Source organism: Eurytemora carolleeae, unplaced genomic scaffold, assembly GCF_000591075.1.
Source record: "Eurytemora carolleeae unplaced genomic scaffold, Eaff_2.0 scaffold173, whole genome shotgun sequence".
Taxonomy (NCBI): Eukaryota; Metazoa; Arthropoda; class Copepoda; order Calanoida; family Temoridae; genus Eurytemora; species Eurytemora carolleeae.
This window is the reverse complement of record NW_019396110.1, coordinates 31166-50828: the sequence shown is the minus strand read 5'-3', so window position 1 is coordinate 50828 and position 19663 is coordinate 31166. Positions and strand designations below refer to the sequence as shown.

General features: G+C 33.5%; 2 protein-coding genes across 2 annotated transcripts in view; one reads left to right on the top strand and one right to left on the bottom strand.

Moving 5' to 3' along the window:
- The window catches only part of LOC111695205 (uncharacterized), a 62724-nt gene that overhangs the window by 22149 nt on the left and 20912 nt on the right, over positions 1-19663 (bottom strand). The gene's annotated exons all lie outside the window — the stretch shown is intronic.
- LOC111695200 (serine/threonine-protein phosphatase 6 regulatory ankyrin repeat subunit B) lies at positions 6184-8088 on the top strand. The gene is made up of 2 exons (XM_023464424.1): positions 6184-6403; positions 6744-8088. The coding sequence occupies exon 2, from the start codon at positions 6745-6747 to the stop codon at positions 7891-7893; it is 1149 nt and encodes a 382-aa protein (XP_023320192.1). The 5' UTR covers positions 6184-6403; position 6744; the 3' UTR covers positions 7894-8088.

Below are 19663 nucleotides of genomic sequence, written 5' to 3'. Positions count from 1 at the left end.
TCCTATACGGCTCCTAGACTCAAAATAAGCGTGTGACCCAGTACACGTGACCCCTGTTCTACGAACCACCATGATCACTGATATTGTGAGATTTATTTCTCCGATTCTCCCAGGTTGTTTAAACTTCTCCAGGTCCTACTGGAAGTAGAGGGAAACCACCAACCGTCTCCTGGACGGTTCCCTGGGCAGGAGGAAATACTGAAGACTGGCTTTACTTCTTCATATACCCTGAGACCCTGAGTAACCTGAACTTTTAAAATATCTGAGCATTTCCTTAAATCTCAGATTGTTTTCAGTTATCCGGGGTCTTTCATAGCTATTGACTCAGAGTGCAAAAATTGAGTTAGAACATTAATTCCTCAATTTATATTAGTTAAAACATTAATTGATTAATTGAGATTCATTAAAACATTAATTCATTAATTGAGATTGGCTAAAATATAAAATCTTTTATTGAGATTCGTTAAAACATTAATTCATTAATTGAGATTCGGTAAAACATTAATTCATTAATTGAGATTCGTTAAAACATTAATTTATTAATTGAGATTCGTATAATTAAGATTCATTAATTACGTACATTTAGAAAAGCGTTTTCATCCTCTCCAATTAGTTCAGTTTGCCGCCGGCAGGAAATCTGTTCATCTAGGATCATTTCAGTGTAAAGATTGTTTGAGCAAATAAAAAAGACTCAGTAAGATGAAAATATAAAAACTAGGGAAGACAAGACATTAAATAGCTCCGAGCTCAGAGTTTAGGGGTTTAGGGGTTTAGGGGGCAGGTTTAGAGCAAAAGAGGATATTTACACTTCCCGTTGTAGATAGACAGATAGACAGATAGACAGATAGACAGACAGATTCCTTTATTTTATTCTTATTATTAATGTCACTGAGAATTTTGTAAGTTGTGTCTGAAATGTCTATACAATGTGCCTTGAACATTTTTAGCCATAAATCAGTTTTAACAATTGCAAATTATAGAATATTCTTACCAACATTTCTTGATTTGAAGAAAGGACGAAGACGACAATCAAGCCACAGTTTTTAAGTTACTACTATATAAGCTAGCTAAGAACCTATTTTGGAGAATAATAAGAAACTGATTTGAACGCCTGGGGATAATATTGCTGGTTGTGTGTCGATAAACCTCTGAATAGGATACAATGCAACGGTTCGGAGTACAAGAAACCTTGATACAGGGTGTATTAAAAACAAATATACAGGGTGAACTGCAGTAGGTTTTGGTTATGTAGGAACGACAGTAGGAGCAACAAACGTAGACGATCAGAAATCATAAAATATTGGTAATTTGTTTTTCGATGTAAAATTCCACTTTGGTTTTTGGATAAAGAGGATTAATAGTTAAGGGCTCTTTTTATAAAGAATTTGAATCTTGTGAAAAACAGTCTTTGGTTAAAAACTTCCCAGGACGCCTCTTAAAATTCAACGATTCAATTGTTTTAACAGAAAGTATTAAATTTAACTGTTGAAAATTTAATTCTTCAAAAATAAACTGATTTAATAAGCTAGAAAAATGAGAATTATAATAAAATCATAACAGTGAACTTTCAACCATTACAAAGATTTAAAAATGCCAGCGGAAGTGCCCGACATTGCCCGTGTAATTAAAAACCATTTGGAGAAAATTTTCTTAAAAATTTTGAATTTTGACAAAAATGTCAGCCAATTTGGTCCAGTCGTTTGGCCAGCTATAGCTAACAATTAACATTAAAAAATCAAAACTTTTTTATTTTACAATTAAAAAACATATATTTTATATATAAACATATTTTATTGACCGTTATGACTTTTCTATAAAATATGGAAAATCATCACCTTAATCGTTTTATTATTTTTTTAAATCAAGCAATCAACCTAAAAGACAAAATTTCAACTTCAAACCAAAATTTTCAATTTTTATCGAAAATAATCATCTAACAATAATACTGCATGCATTGCAAACAAGATTCAGAATCTTTAGGAATTATGAGGGGAGGGGGGAATTCGGTTAGAACGGTGATAATACAAAAAGTGGGCTCTTTAATTTTCAGTGTTTGGAATTTACAAATCTAAAGGTGGGGGGGGGGAAGTGTGAATGTTGCCCCCCCATTATTTAAATATATGTTTAAATGAACAGGGTTAAGCTCTATCAAGTAATCAAGATATCGAGATATCAATGTCTCAGGACTGAAACAGTTGTAACGGACATCCAGATAATACTCAGATTTAATCCTGTAAAAAGTATTGAATATATTTGATTTTTAAGTCCAATTGATCAAAAATAATTAAAAATAAGGATAAAGTACTAATCAATTTAATGGTCATGCATCAGGTTTTTTATCTTCCCTTTTATCATTTGAATCAATTCTATTTTCTTGATTTTAAGGCTTTTGTTTTTTTCCCTCACCTTTTTCTTTATCTTTCTCTTCATCTTCTTATTTTGTTCATATCTTCTCAATTCTTTTTTTCACCTTTTTCTTTTTTTATGACATCTGTTATTTTCTTGTTTATCTTTCTCTTTTACTTTTCCTCTTTCTATCTTTTTTTTTTAATTGCTTGAGAACCCAGAGAACTCAAAGTTACTCCCGCCGTTTACCCGCGATTAGTCGTAAATTACGATTTTAGTTTTTTTTCCTTATAAATGTGGACCCACTCAACATGAATCTCAAAACCTAGTTAAGAACATTCCCGTGGTTCTCCCAAGTTTTCCAGCCAAAAATTGAGGCAAATCAGTGAAGGTGTTCATGAGTTATGATCCAACATACAAATAGACAAACAGAGATTACAACTTTATATATATAATTTTGTTTCACTGATCTGCAATTTCTCATTCTGCTTTTTTCTCATCTACTTCCTCTCCGTCTACTCTTCTACTACTCTCCCTTTTTATTCTCTACTTCTGGGTTTTCTACTCCTGTCTCCATTGGAGAATATGAGAGAGATAAACTGGAATTAAACCGTCCCAACTAGATCCAACAGGGATAAATACTAAAATTATTCCTAATAATTTTGTCGATTATTAGTTAGTAAAATTTGTAAAAACATATGTAATTTGTAATGTTTTAATAATCTGATAGGGTTTGATTTAATCGAAGAGGACATTTCTCCCTGTGGTGACTTTAACGGTCGGAGCAAGAAAATCTTCCAAGACAAAGCTTTTTTCTGACGTGGTTCAATTAATGATAGGGGACGTGGGGATGGGGGCGGGGAGGGAAAGGGGAGGGGTAAGATTGTGATATAGGGGTTAGACGGCGCTATTACAGATACAAAGATAAAAGGATGCATACTACTGCAGGTTTTAACCTATATAACACAAAGTAACGGAATTGAGTTTATGCAACAAGTTCTAATGTTCTAATCCTTATATGTTTCCAACATGATAGCAGATAGTGTAAACCTGTAATATTTTATTTCATTTAACAGAATTTACAGTTTTAAATATATAAGTCTACTACATTAGGTTGCAAATATATAGGATTAGAAAGTCAGAGCAAATAAAAATAATTGTTGGAGGATTAACCACTATTGTAAGAATAATTGATGAAATGAATAAGATGAATAGAAAAGTTAGGATGAAAAAATGAGATGAAATGAATAGGATGAATAGAAAAGTTAGGCTGAATAAATGAGATGAAATGAATAGGATGAATAGAAAAGTTAGGATGAAAAAATGAGATGAAATGAATAGGATGAATAGAAAAGTTAGGATGAATNTTCTGACGTGGTTCAATTAATGATAGGGGACGTGGGGATGGGGGCGGGGAGGGAAAGAGGAGGGGTAAGATTGTGATATAGGGGTTAGACGGCGCTATTACAGATACAAAGATAAAAGGATGCTAAATTTGGGGTTAAGGACAAAATTCTTGACGCTTCTTGTAGCCGAACCTTTTAGTACAAATTGTCTATCATTGAATTGGACCAAATAGGTTGACAACCTATTTGAATTGGACAATCAACATTTTCGAATACTTTTGATGGGTCCAAGGCAGGTCTAAAATATATATCTTAACCTCTCGTCTTTTTAACAAACATATAGATAAATAAATAGAATCTATCCCCCTTTGCTGTATAAATTATGCTGTCTTTCCACTTAATTATCTATCTTTCTATCCATCCACATTTTTATTCATCCTTCCATTTATTTATCTGTCCATCTATCCGACAATTTATCTATCTATCTATCCTACGATTTATCTATCTATCTATCCCGACATTAATTACAACCACTTCCGTTAAATTTTCAGCGCCTTTCACCACAATTTTTCTAAACGTTTTTCCGTCTTTTATAGGAATTTGATCAATTTAGACGTTTTTCTCTAAACTTGGACATTTAGGACAAGACTCCCAAACAGAAGGAAGGGGAATTTAACCATTTCAATATTTTTATTTATCTTTCGTTTTAAATATTAAAAAATATAATTCCCATTAAATAGGATTGAATGATGGTTTAAAAGTGTTAAATTTTTTCAGATTCAGATCCAGCAAGAATGACTGAATTTTAGGTTTCATTATTAAAAAACAATGTTAAAATATTAAAAATCATTAATTAACATAATAAAATACACATTTAATTCTAAAATGTATTGTAAGAGGAGGGTTATGTAAAAAAAGTTACTTCCTTTCAAATTATTAAACATGCCAATATTTATACGGGTCGACTAGCTTAGATATTTTTTAATCAAAATACATTTTACTGCAATTGTATTGATGGTTAAAATGGGGGAGATAAACTGTCGCAGAGAGATGTAAAAACGCAGTACACCGGTAACCATTCTAACCATTTAGGAACCAAGTTAAAGAAGACCGATAAGTTGTTGAAGACGATAGAAAATGAAGACGACATTGTAATAAGACGACAAATACGCAAGAAGTTAAGTTCCAAAAAGTGAAAAATGATCAAAAAGGATAAGTTTTTATTAAGAACGATCAATATTGATCATAAAGGATTCTTAAATAGCATTAAATCAAATTATCCAAAGGACCCCTATAGTTCAGGATTAAATCAAATTATCCAAAGGACCCCTATAGTTCAGGATTAAATCAAGAATCCCGTATAGAGTAAAATGCATAGATAAATGGTAAAATTTAACCAAGGGATCCTATAGAATAGATCAGGATTCGATCAAGGGACCCCTAGACTAAAATAAAATCAAGGGACCCCTAGATCATGATTCAATCAAGGGACACCTTGACCAGGATTAAATGAAGGGCCCCTAAAGTAGGATCAAATCAATTGGAACCCCCAAGCAGGATTTAATCAAAGGCCCCTAGAGCAGGATTAAATCAAGGGAACCCTATATCAAGGGATTCCTAGATCAGGATTAAATCAAGGGAACCCTAGATCAAGGAACCCCTAGATCAGGATTTAACCAAGGGACCCCCTAATCAGGATTAAATCAAGGGACCCCTTGATCAGGATTAAATCAAGGGACCCCTAGATCAGGATTAAATCAAGGGACCCCTAGGTAAGAAATAAATCAAGGGCCCCTAGGTCCAGGGACCTCTCTATAATGTTTATTGATTAATTTGACGGTTAGAAATGAAGCTCCAAGTATTGTAAGTCAGCTAATCAATTTTCTTCACAGATTTTTATCTAAACCTAATTATATAAATTGGGGGGAGGGGGAATAGGGGGGAAGATCTCGCATACTACTGCAGGTTTTAACCTATATAACACAAAGTAACGGAATTGAGTTTATGCAACAAGTTCTAATGTTCTAATCCTTATATGTTTCCAACTATAGGGAAGAGATATGTGAGAGAGAAGGGAATAGGTTAGAGAAGGAATAGAATATAGAAGAGATTAGGAGAAAATAGATAAAAAGATTTAAAAATAAAAATGAAATAAAAATATGTAGATTCAACATAATACAAACATGCGTAGTTACGAGGCCTTTAATCTCTTATTTGACCGCGAGCCCCCCACCCCTCGCTATTCAACCCCCTTTCCCCTTTTCTATAGGTACACACCTCCCCTTTTAACCCATGATTGATCCCCCCCCTTCCCCGTCTTATCAACCGTATGTAAAGTCTATATTAAATATTAAGTCAGGCGAATTTGGCGGGAAAACAGGGTTAAATAAATCCTCGACAGCATAAATTTAGAATTTTCTTAAATTTTTTTATTTTATCAAATGTAAAACGTGTCTTTTAAATATTTAAAAAATATTTTTTCGTTAATATTTGGGGAATATTTCCCCTAGTCTAGGGGAAAGCACTATTTTGCCTCTCTACGTTCTCTTTTAACCATTTGATCAGCTGATTTTACCGGAGAGATAACAATGACAATGTAACCTCGGCTGTCGGAGTAGAGTATAGAATGCATTTGACCGACGGACGGTAGGAGGGTCAAACCTAGTGTAATTACACTAAACGTTGAAGATCAGAGGGGTACACAGCATATTGTAAGTATTTTCATAAGACTATACGATTATTCATTGTAATGATTGTACTATTGCACGTAATTATTCTTGTGTCATTAAATTATAATGTAGATTGGATCATTATATTTGCTTGTTCTACCCGAGGAATAATTCTACCAGGAACCCTCATATCGTTATTTACATTAAAAGTGTACTGCAGGTTCTGGGTGACATAAAAAACAAAACTCGACCTGGGCAGTACATTTTTTATGCAACCAAAGATACTGGTGTTTCTAGTATTTCCCCTGGTTCTACCAACAACATTATAAAAATGACAAAATGTGTAAATGTCGTCTTATAATTCCAAGTTTATCTTGCTTAGAATGGGGTCCAGCAGAGATATCCTGAGATTGTCCCCGCAGATGTACAACGCCTTGAAGCAGGGGAACGTGAAGGAGGTGGAGGATCTGCTCAAGCAAGGGATGGATCCGGACACAACCTTCTCTGTTATGGGCGGTAAAAAGCCGGCGCTCTGCGTAGCTGCCGAGGAAGGTTGTGCTATGATTATTCAACTTCTTTGTTCCCACCATTGCTCTACCGCACAGCTGGACAAAGACGGGCTTTCTCCTCTTCACATCGCCGCGGCGAAAGGATTTGTTGAAGCAGTTCGAGTTCTGATCAAAAATCGCGCAGAGGTAAATCGTGCCGCGGCGACTAGTATTCAAGAGACCCCGCTTCTACTGGCATGTAATAATAACAACACCGGGATAATTTCTGTTCTCATTCGGGCCGGGGCGGAAGTAAACCGGTGGAATAGCAACGGTACAACGCCGTTGATGAGTGCGGCGGACCAGGGTAATGTTGAGGCGGTTAGAATGCTGGTTGAAGCGGGTGCAGATGTTCAAGCACGGGATCGGGAAGGTTGCACTCCACTGCACAGGAACGCCTTCTCTCTCCGCCCTAGACTTGAGATAGTACAGATGCTCTGTCCGAGCTCCGAGGTTTCAAACCTAGTCAACGTGCAGGGATACAATTCTTTAATGTCCATCGTATCCAACGATATGCCTGAATTCTTGAAGGTGGATATAGTGGATTATCTTATAAAAATGAACTGTAAACTTAACACAGTTAGTATAGTTGGAGCCACCGCTCTGCACCAGGCCTGCTTCCGAAAAAATTGGAATATCGTTGAGAAGTTAATCAAGGCCGGAGCTAGGACTAATATTCCATGTGTCCTAGGACGCACCACGCTCTGTGCAGTCCTGGAGAGAGGACAGTTTTCATTAGCAGAGATGATGCTGGCAGCTGGAAATCCGTCCCAGCTCAGTGAGGGTGAGAAGAGTAAACTAGGAGAAGAAGCTAGAAAGTTTCTCCAGGTTGTCAACTGTACTGTAAAGAGTTTAAAGTTCTCCTGTAGGAGCAGTATCCGGAGAGGAATAGGAGAACAGGGGCTACATCAGAAAATTGACACTATTGGTCTTCCATTAATCATAAATGAATATGTCAAAAATTTGAATCCTTTAGGTAGCTAGAGACAGACGGCTGTTTAAATTTGAAACAAGTGCTACAGTTATATTAATCAAACAAATTGATATTTTAATCTCACAAATTGATATCTAAAGTCAAAAATTGATATTTTAAACTGTTCAAACGTCGTAAATCATTGTTAATAATTGTAACTTATGCCTTCCATTCAGAACTAAGCAAAAAATTTTAACGTATCATATATTTATGTATATATATTATTTTTATTTTAAAATTATTGGAGTTAATAAAACTTATAATGTTAACTATAAAAGTTCAGATCAAGGTTGAGATTCAGTTTTATTTTATGTAAAAGGGCCTTCAATAACAAACTTTGTATCAAAAAAGGATGCACGACTTATAAGATTTTCATAATATGTGGTTTTGGTAAATCTCTGGAAGCATCCTGAAAGAAATTAGACGTTCAGAAAATCCTGGTTCATTTGGACAAATTTAAATTGAATGAGATGTTTCTTATCTCCTGTAATTTTACAAGCACAGAAAAAAACATTTTTAAAAACCAGGTCTATGGGTATTTTTAAAACCAGGTCTGTGGGTATTTTTATTACTATTCTGAAAGTAATTTCAAAGATAAAAGACGAACTTTTGGTCGTCTCTACACTTTTATGTTTTGTGAGACGCTGAGAATTAAAAGTTCTTCTTTCTAAATATTATTCAAAAATAATTTTAGATAACAAATATAGTTTTGTTATCTAACTATCGATGCTAGAGCATTTATTTTTGTCCGAAATTACTAATAGAGTGCTAAGAGATACTTCATGATAATCCTATTCGTATTTTTGTCCGAAATTACTAATAGAGTGCTTAGGGATACTTCATAATAATCCTATTCGTATTTTTGAACCAGATGTTCTTAATTTCTCTATGCTTTTTGTAAGTTCGAAATTCATTTCTTTCTAACAGTGATGCTTTTTCTAAGATAAAAATTATAATTAAAATTCAGTTAAATGGTTCGAATGCTGAATAACAAGACAACAATCAAGCAGATAAAGATCTATTAGTCAGGCATAGATCAAAAGGTTACTTTGAAATTTTTAATTAATGAAAATCGAAACAGAATCTATTCGCAACTTTAACAAATCAACCATTATTAGAAGTCTTAAAAGAGAACTCAATTTGATGAAAAGTTTCAATGTCGTCTTTTGTAGATTTTAGACAAAGATTTAGCTTATTTTGATGGCCCCTTACTTACTTTTCTTTACTTACTCAATTTGTTTAACGTTCCAATTCTTGTTAAAATTAAGAATAATTCCTACAATAAGAGTTGAGACCTATAAAACTGTGAAAAAGGAAGACGACTTTTGGACTCAAGTTATGGTTTCATGCAATAGTCCATTAAGTCCATTGACCATGAAACACAGAAATTGTTCAGCGTGAACGTTTATTTTCAAACTTAAGGTTCCCTTGTGGCTTTATGAATACATCAATATCTATATATAAATTTGGCTTGTCTGTCTGTTTGTTTGTTTGTATCCAATAAACGTCAAAAAGGCTGAACCCACGGGCCCACATTTTTTGTGGGACATCACGTGACCACAGGGAAGGTTTATGAATGATAAAAATTTGAAAAAATGTGTTTTAAAGGTAATTTTATAAAAAAGATTTTAATTTTTGAAAATCCGCGAATTTTTTTTTAAATCCGCAAAATTTTTTTCTTCTTTGTTTTAAAATGTAAACAAAAAGAACATGTTCACAATTTAAATAGAAGATTGGCGCAAAGCGCCCTAAAAGCCTAGAAAGAAGGGTGCGAAGCGCCTTGAATTTCTGGTATCTATTTATAAATTTAGCTTGTCTGTCTGTATGTTTGTTTGTGTCCAATAAACGTCAAAACGGCTCAACCGATCGGGCCCAAATTTTGTGTGGGACCTCACGTGACCCCAAGAAAGGTTTATGAATGATCAAAATTTTAAAAGTTTGTGCTTAAAAGTTTTTTGTTTTTGTAAAATTTTGAAAATGCGCGAACTTTTTGTTTTGTTTTTGTTTTATACTGCACAAAGCCATAGTACATAAAATTGCAGAAATGAGGTCTTCCAATTCCACAGTTTTAAGAGGACTGCATGTTTGTTGCGTTTAGAAAAAAATGGACTTTTTGCAGGGATTTGTAATTTGCAGTTTCATTTCTACAGAAGTGCCCTGCACATTGTACAGGATTTGTTATTAATTGAAATTACAAATAATAAATCCTTTTCTACTGAACAATGTTATATGGAAGAAAGAAAGAAGCGACATTGTACAGTTTTCTGCTTACTGATCTTGATATATTGGGACAAACTGTCTGTTCAATATTTTATTGTTATAACTGCATGTTCTACAGGGTGTCACAAGAAAAAGAGTCTAGTTATGCAGTTAAGAATGTTTTAAAAATTCAAGGTTTGTGACATTTGGTTGCAAAGATATAAGGGTTATAAATCTGAGTTTGTGGCAAAGACTCAATTCCTTTGGACCACTTTCAGAATTAGAATAAATACAATGAAGCCCAAAAATTGAGACTGAAAGGGCTGAAACAACTAATCATCTTATTTTGGGACACCCTGTATATCTCTTTCTTGGGACTAACTGTATATTCTATAACTTGTTAAAATATCTCCTGCTGATATTAGATTAGGTTTAAGCTATTAGCGCAGTTGAATTCAATCTATCCTAACAAGAAATAGAAACCATTAAACTTTATTAGAATTTTATACAATTCGGGATTTTACATTGGATGTTTAACTAAACTTTACTTTTTTAAGTAAGGTTGAAACGATGGTGCACTTTTTGTTGAAATCTACCTTGCACAAGTTCTAAAGTTTTCTTTGATATATTTGAGATTTTTTTTTATAATTTTCAAACATTAAGATTTTTGCTTTTTTGGTAAATTAAATCCCTAATGTAAACCAGAAAAAAAGCATACTTGGTGTTTGGATAAGCAGAAATATTAATTGTAGGCATGCCTGACATAGAGTTAGTTTCATACAAAACTTGACGTAATCGTTAAGCCCCATAAGAATAAAGTTAGAAACGCCTGACAAATGTTCATATATTGTCATTTTATTGTCATAATTGTTTACATGTTTACGACAAAAAAATTGCTTTAATAAAGTAAAAACCTTGAAAACATGTGAAGATGACTTTTAGACGATTGACTGAATTTTTCATTAATAATTGGAGACTACTGGAGAGTAACGGAGGGTTTTAAATCCAGAGGAGAGAAAATTACTTCTGGAGAGCTTTTAAATTTTTACCGAAATATAAATTCTACCAGAAGGTTTTTCATTCCACTGGAGTAAATGGCATTCCAAAATTGGGAGCGTTTGAGTTTTTAGTTTTACAAAGAGCAAAATTCTACTCCAGGGTTTTTTAATTCACCGGAGGGATGTTCTGCAGGGAATAGGAATAAAGGGAAAGGAAATGGCGCTAGTCTGGCATGAGAAAGCCAGTCGCACTGCTTTGCAGACAAGTTCAGTAAACCTAACACACACTCTTTTGGTACAGACACACAACATGACTACAGTCAAGGAAATTGCAGAACAATGTTGTCAATTATAAATAAGCTTGAATGACGACTAGTTTATTGTAAACTTTAATCAAATCAAATTCTTTGCATGAAAATTTGGCTTTTAGTGTTGACTTAAACATGCATATAAATACTATACTACATGTATATTTAACTTATTTTTAAGTAAACAATTTACAATAAACAAATGTACTCTCCTAGACTGTACAAATACCGAGATTCGTATGTACTGTATATACCTACAGTAAACACCTTCGGTTCGGTATTACTTTACACACACTCTTTTGGTACAGACAAACACACATGACGTTTCCGCCCCCTGATGTACTGTGTGAACTATATGGTTTGCATTTTTCCCCGTAGTGAGTTACATACAAGGTGTCCCACGAAACATGACAGTTTTAAATGTCTTCTTCCATATCCTGTATTAGATATTATAGACTTTTTGAAGTTTATCTAGGTTAAAAAAACTTTAATATATTTTACTTAGAAATCAATTTTACCACAACTAGAAATTCAAGGCGCTTCGCGCCCTTCTTTCTAGGCTTTTAGGGCGCTTCGCGCCCATCTTCTATTTAAATTGTGAACATGTTCTTTTTGTTTACATTTCAAAACAAAGATGAAAAAAATTTTGCGGATTTTAAAAAAAAAATCGCGGATTTTCAAAAATTTAAATTTTTTTACAAAATTAAAAACCTTTAAAACACAAATTTTTAAAATTTCAATCATTCATAAACCTTCCCTGGGGTCCCTAGATGTCCCACAAAAAATTTGGGCCCGATCGGTTCAGCCGTTTTGACGTTTATTGGATACAAACAGACAGACAAGCGAAATTTATATATAGATATGGATGCCATAAAATATTTATTATTATTCTCTTTGGTGACAAACAACTTAACATATTATGGAAGAAGACATTTTAAACTATTCACCAACTGTCATGTTTCTTGGGACACCCTGTATTACCGGGTTTGCTTCTATAAACATAACTGGGTAATAATATTAGTATCTGCAAGCTTTATAAAGTACACTTTTTAAGATAAAAACAATAAAATTTTCCTATTTCAATTGGCAGATTTCCGAAAGTTTAAAAAAATCTAAATTATTTCAAGGCATCACTTTTTAATTCTGACCGTCCAAAACCGTATCAGGGGTCATTTGCAGAGTTACCATATATAATTTGGACCAGATTGGTTCCGCTGTTTATTGGATACAATCAACAAATATACTCATATAATACACTTAATGATTGCTTTAATGTCGTCTTCCTTTTTTAAGAGATATCTGCTCTCACTCTCATAATTTTAAACATCTTCATGATAAAAATATATCTTCATTAAATTTTACTCTAAAGAGTTTTCTATAATTAATCTTATTTTCTTTTCAGGTTTTGATTAAACTATAGAATATTGATAAGATTTAATTTAAAACGAATAATTTTTCAACAGTCTGCAGGGGAATATTATTTAAGTGTGGCCTCGAGATCTGAAAGAGAAATTGAGAAATGATCCAAAACAATAAAAACCCTAGAAAAATTATGGCAAAATTATGAAAATTTTAAGATGTTGAGTTTTGAAAAAAAATTTATGTAATTCAGACAAAATGAAAGTAAAACCCTGGTGATTTTTTTACTTTTAAAAGTTCATAATCAAACGTTGTCAAGTCTTAATAACATGAAAGGCGGAGAATGCTTAAATACGAAAAGTATAGTACTCTAGTTATACCCGGAGAAGGGTTACACCTGTTCACAGTTTAGGATTAGTTCTCAGGGTTCAGGTTTCAATGCGTTCCGACATATCTGTTTATTATCTTAGTTTAAACATTTCCTCCGTTCCTACTCATCCTACTCATCCTACTTATCCTACTCATCCTACTCATCCTACTTTTATCAGATGAAAATTTTGTATATATATTATTTTTATTTTAAAATTATTGGAGTTAATAAAACTTATAATGTTAACTATAAAAGTTCAGATCAAGGTTGAGATTCAGTACCTATTCATCCTACTCATCCTACTCATTCTATTCATCCTACTCATCCTACTCATCCTACTCATCCTACTCATCCTGCTTATCCTACTTATCCTACTCATCCTACTTATCCTACTCATCCTACTCATCCTACTCATCCTACTCATCCTACTCATCCTACTCATCCTACTCATCCTACTCATCCTACTCATCCTACTCATCCTACTTATCCTACGCAGCCTACTCTTCCTACTCCTTCTACTCCACCTATTACTCATACGCATCATACTTATCCTACTCATCCTACTCATCCTACTCAAAATACTCATCCTACTCATCATACTCATTTTCTCATTCTACTGATTTTATCTCATCTTCATCATCCTGCGCTATCTATCTTTTCTCCATGCATATACATGCATATATTCTCGTACTAAATATGATTAGAGTTGGCTGGGGAAACCTAACCTAATAATTCCTCTGGGTCTGGATACTACCAACACCAGATATACAAGACTATCTTGGGAACCCAGCTTTGCATGGAAATGGAAACTATTTATCCGTTTAAAAGCCAACTCGCTTCATTTGGAATGTTTAACCCAAGTAAATAACCTTCCCGTGATTCTACCGAGTTCCTCATTCAAAGATGAAGGGGTTCGTAAGTTCTTAGTATTACAATAACTATTGTAATATATATGACTAGCTGAAGGACCCGGCGTTGCCCGTGGAAAATAAATTTGAAATTAAAATTAAAAAAATATCGAGAAAACAAATTTTCGATTTTTTTTTAGCTTATAACACCCCCCGGCCACCCATGAGTGTCCACAAAAAATGTCAGCCCAATCGGTCCAGCCGTTTGGCCGGTTATAGGCAATATATATATTTATATACGAATGTCTTGTTTTATTATATAGATGGAGGTTACAGCTAGTTACATGTTTATTATTATAAAAAATAGTGCTCTTTAACTCTTCATTCATCACATTTTTCTTTTAATTTAGTTCGGAGATCCTTTTTTAGGGAAATAGAAATTCAATTCAGGTGATACTCATTTAGAGCTGGACATATTCAATTCATCAAATTCACCACAGTACACTTTGTAGAAGTAAAAATTATGAAATTTTTCTTTTTCTTTTTCTATAATTTGATAAGGCTTTAGTTGTGGCTTCTCTATAAAAGTGACTTGCAGAGGCAGAGAATGAAAGAAATTGAGTCTTTTCCGATATCTTTGCAACACGATGTAGTAGATCTTTGATATTTTAAACTATGAATTATGTTAGATCAAGTAGTTTTAGTTTGAAATATTAAAGGTTTACACTATCAGGTTGTAAAGATATAGGGATAAGACAATTTTGGATTCCTTTACAAAACTCACCACTTTTTAAAATAGAAAATTTTCTGCAAAATTTACAGAAGATAAGTACAATACAATAAGATATAAGCTTATAGGATAAGAAATTTCATATATCTACAATATAGAATATAGAATATAGAATTATATTAGCATACTGATGAAATACTGATGAAAATGTCTACCTCTATAAATCATCCAAGACTAAACAAGGAACAGGGCTAAAATATATTCTTATTCAAAAATTTAATATACCATCTTCTCTTCTAAATATACAAGGCAATCAGAGCGCTTCGTATCTCCCATCTGATATAGTTAGAGCTTTTCTTTGTTTACGAAAACTTTTGATTCGTATTTTTGACTAAACAATGGTATTTTTAGATTCCACAGTTTATTGAATGCAAACAAACAAACAACCAAGACAAGCCAAATATAAATTTCAATATTAGGATTATCCGGGAGAATTATGTGTATTCAATAACATTAGAACGGTTAAACCAATCGGGCCCAATTTTTCAAGTAAGATGAGGGGGGGGGGATATTTCAGGGTTGCACGTGAAGAACATTTTAAAGTTAAAAGTTAAAATATGCGGAATATTAGGGAGAAACAAAAGCAGAAGTATGTGTCAAAATGCATATCTCCTTTGTCTACAAGGGATTTATAGAATGCGTAGATCTACTAAAGAGGAAAAGAAAACAGATGTATGATCAGATAAAAAGCTAGAAGATACAACAGTCGGAGAATAAAAATTTAATGCTCATTTTTTTTAATTTTGTAAAAAAAAATTTTCATTTAAAATAAATTGTTAAAAAAAAGTTAAACATATTACAGGAAAGACTGGTGCTCACAAATTGCTCTGAATGCCTTGTCTCATTTTGTAAAAACAACCCAAAAACATGGACGAAAATAATGGAAAAATTAGGAAAAAAACTACAAAAGATCAAACCTGGAAAAATAAAAATATAAAATAATAATTAATGAACAAAGAATTTAAAAGACTAAAATTTTGATCAAGGGTCATTTCAGCTTGAGAAAAAATCATATGTTGACCGAAATGTTTATGTTTTTGATTGAGAAATGTAAATGTTTCATAACATTTACATTTCAAATCAAATAAACAAAATTCGAAAATCAGGGTTAAAACTTTCGAAAGAAACTTTCATCACGAATAAAAAATAAATGATGATTTAGATATCTAGATTAAAACATTTAAATGATTTGAAACCCTTTTACGAAAACTACAAACCCCTGAATCTCTAAACTGTGGAGAGGGAACGTTATCACTCCTTTTTATATTTCTTTAATTCATCGTCTCGTCTGCACTTCTTCATCCTTTTCTTACTCAAACAAACTAAATATCTTGGGAACAAAAACTAGATTGGAAAGAGAAAATAAGTTTATAGGAAAATTAAACAACTTAAAGGGACTTTGGGTTTTAATTTTAAGTGACCCCTTGCATGCCAGATTTACAACGGTACCCTCAACTGCGCAAGATACCGCAATTTTGTCAACTTCCTCAATTTTCTTCTGCTATGCAAATCCGCCAGTCACTTTACATAGAAACTAAAATTTAAAATTATCGGTTTTTAGACAGATTAACTTTAAAATTGAAAACTTAATGTTCTTATTGATTGATTTTTAAAAATTATTGGATAGGACGGACCCAAATTATTTTCATTATAAAACAATATTGTTTTTATCCTCACCTTCTGTTAAAGAAATAATGCAAAATAAGGTTTCTAACTTTGTATTGATCTCAAAAGATTTGAACGAAATCTGATATTATAATGTGAATTTTAAAATCTAAAATCATAATTTGAATGTTTTATAAAGCAGTAAAGTATATAAAAATCATAAGAATTAAGCAAAGATTTTTAATAATCGAATTTTGATAATACGAAATATTTCTATTTAAAATGTGGACATAATAGGTTATCCGAATACAATGCATATTAATTTAATCTTTAATAAAGTCCATGTAAAGCTAAAATATATGAACCCTTTATCATTACCCAACCTGTTTTTCGCCTAATTTTATGACACTAACTTCAGTTTTAGAAGAACCCTTTAAGTAGTAAAATACTTTATTGCACCCCAAGTTGTAAAAATACAATTTTACGCGTGCATAAAAGCACGTCTTTTCAAAATATAAAAACCTGCCTTGTAGTCAATAAAACTGATGTAAACAAATAAAATTTTGATTTGTTACAAATTTCTAAACAAGAAAACATTCAGAAACTCAAAATGGCATCCTAGTTAACATAACTAAACCCACCACCCGACTTTTATTTGATAACGAAACCCTTTGATACTTAAACATAAACCCTCTAAAATGAAACCCTGTAATTCATAAACCTTTTGGAATGAGACCCTGTACTCCATACACCCCCCCCCCTAGAATGGGACCCTATACTCCATAAACCCCTTGAAAAGAGACTCTGTACTCCATAAACCCCCTGAAATGAGACCCTGTACTCCATAAACCCCTTGAAATGAGACCCTGTACTCCAGAAACCCATAGAAAAGAGGCCCTGTATTCCATAAACCCCCTGAAATGAGACCATGTACTCCATAAACCCACTGGAATATGACGCAGTACTCCAAAAACCCACTGAAATGAAACCCTATACTCCATAAACCCCTTGAAATGAGACCCTATACTCCATAAACCCTCTGAAATGAGACCCTATACTCCATAAACCCCTTGAAATGAGACACTATACTCCATAAACCCCTTGAAAAGAGACCCGGTAATCCGTAAACCCCCTGAAATGGAACTCTATAATTCATAAACCTTCTGGAATGAGACCCTGTACTCCATAAACCCCTTAAAAAGAGATCCTGTACTCCGTAAACCCCCTGAAATGAAACTCTGTAATTCATAAACCCTCTGAAATAAGACCCTGTACTCCATGAACCCCATTGGAATGAAACCCTGTACTCCATAATCCCCTGGCACGAAACCATGTACTCCATAAAACCCCTGAAATGAAACCCTGGACTCCATAAACCCTCTGAAATATGACCCAGTATTCTATAAGCCCCCTGGAATGAAACCCTGTACTCCAAAAACCCCTTGAAATAAAACCCTGTCCTCCATAAATACCATGGAATGAAACCCTGTACTCCATGACCCCCCTAGAATAATACCCTGCACTCCAAAAACCCGTTGAAATGAAACCCTGCACTCCATAAACCCCTTGGAATGGAACCCTGTATATAGAGATGACTCCGGAGTATGTATCCGCCCCAACATAAGAATAAGATTAGCAGTTGAACTGAGGACTCTAGTGGTGTCGGACTAACCCGGAGAAAGCATACGCTCCAACCCGTCCTTCAATCATATCCTGATTAGTTTAATCCTTCATTCACAACTATTCTATGATACACTCATTTGTCATATCGATCGGAAACAAATATTTCCTTTCAAGAGCAAACATTCTTCATAAAGCAATTACATGCCTTACAAAGCAATTACATCCTTTACATAACAATTAAATTCTTGACAGAGCAAATATTTTCTGTATGTAAGACGGATCTTAACCTTAATTGCTCAAAATATTCTATACTAAGCAATTAAGTTCTTCACAGAGTAATTACATTCCGTACAGAGCAATTATATCCTTATGTCAATTTCCAAGGAAGAACATTTCATCACAAGCCCATTAAGTAGTTGCAGATATTCTTTAAACTATTAAAAACCTTAATTTCTTCTTTAGTTTTCACTCTTCATTCCACACTTTACACTCTAAACTCTACACGCTTCACTCTTCATTCCACACTTTACACTCTACACTCTTCACTCTTCATTTCACACTCTACACTCTACACTCTTCATTCCACACTTTACACTCTAAACTCTACACTTTTCACTCTTCACTCCACACTTTACACTCTACACTCTTCACTCTTCATTTCACACTCTACACTCTTCATTCCACACTTTACACTCTACACTCTTCACTCTTCATTCCACACATTACAGTCTACACTCTACAATCTACACTATAGTCTACACTCTTCATTCCACACTCTTCACTCTTCACTCTTCATTTCACACTCTACACACTCTACACTCTACACTCTACACTCTACACTCTACACTCTACACTCTACACTCTACACTCTACAGCATCTAGCTTCTTGCATAAAGCACTAGAGAGTGAACTATTGTTTAAATAAAACGTGTGAATCGTAAACAGTTTCAATGATGAAGATCATTCAAACATGGTAGAATTTGGAGGTAAACACATTTCAGATTCCCCCCCTATTAATTTAATCTTTCCCCCCCCCCCCGGATATGATTCCTTTATCTCCCCCGAAAGTTATAGCTTAACATGAAAAAGTGCAAAAAGATGTCTGTTTAAGTTTAATGGGGGTTGCTCCTCTCTCTCATGAATCTTGTTTCACCATGACTCTCTGATCTACAGTTTTCAACCCGAATGTTGAACTCTGAGAGCTTCTGAACCCTAGTTTTAACCTCACACCCGGAGCTATCTGAACCATGATTCGAATTTTCGAACGTTCCAAGATGCAAAGAATTGTGATAAATATGAAGCAACTAAATTTCTCAAACTCTCATTTTCTAACCTTTGCAATCCAACCCGATGTTGTAAACCTTTGATAATTTGTATTATGAATTCTGGTAGATCAATTTTAAATTAACAAAGGTTTACAAAGACATTAGAAGATTAGAGTTCAAGGCGAGTTATTAGTTAAAATTGTGTCGAAATCGAAGAGAATGATAACGTTTATCTGCTATCTACTGCAGATTTAAAAGTGCTCCAAAGTAAAAGTATAAAATAAAGGTTTTGGTGGGATATGATGAATATTTATTAGTTTGAGACAATCAACTATATTTCATGACAAATAATAAAATAGTTTTTACTAATATATATATTCCAGCTTTCATGCCTATTTATAAGGCCCGTGGAAAAT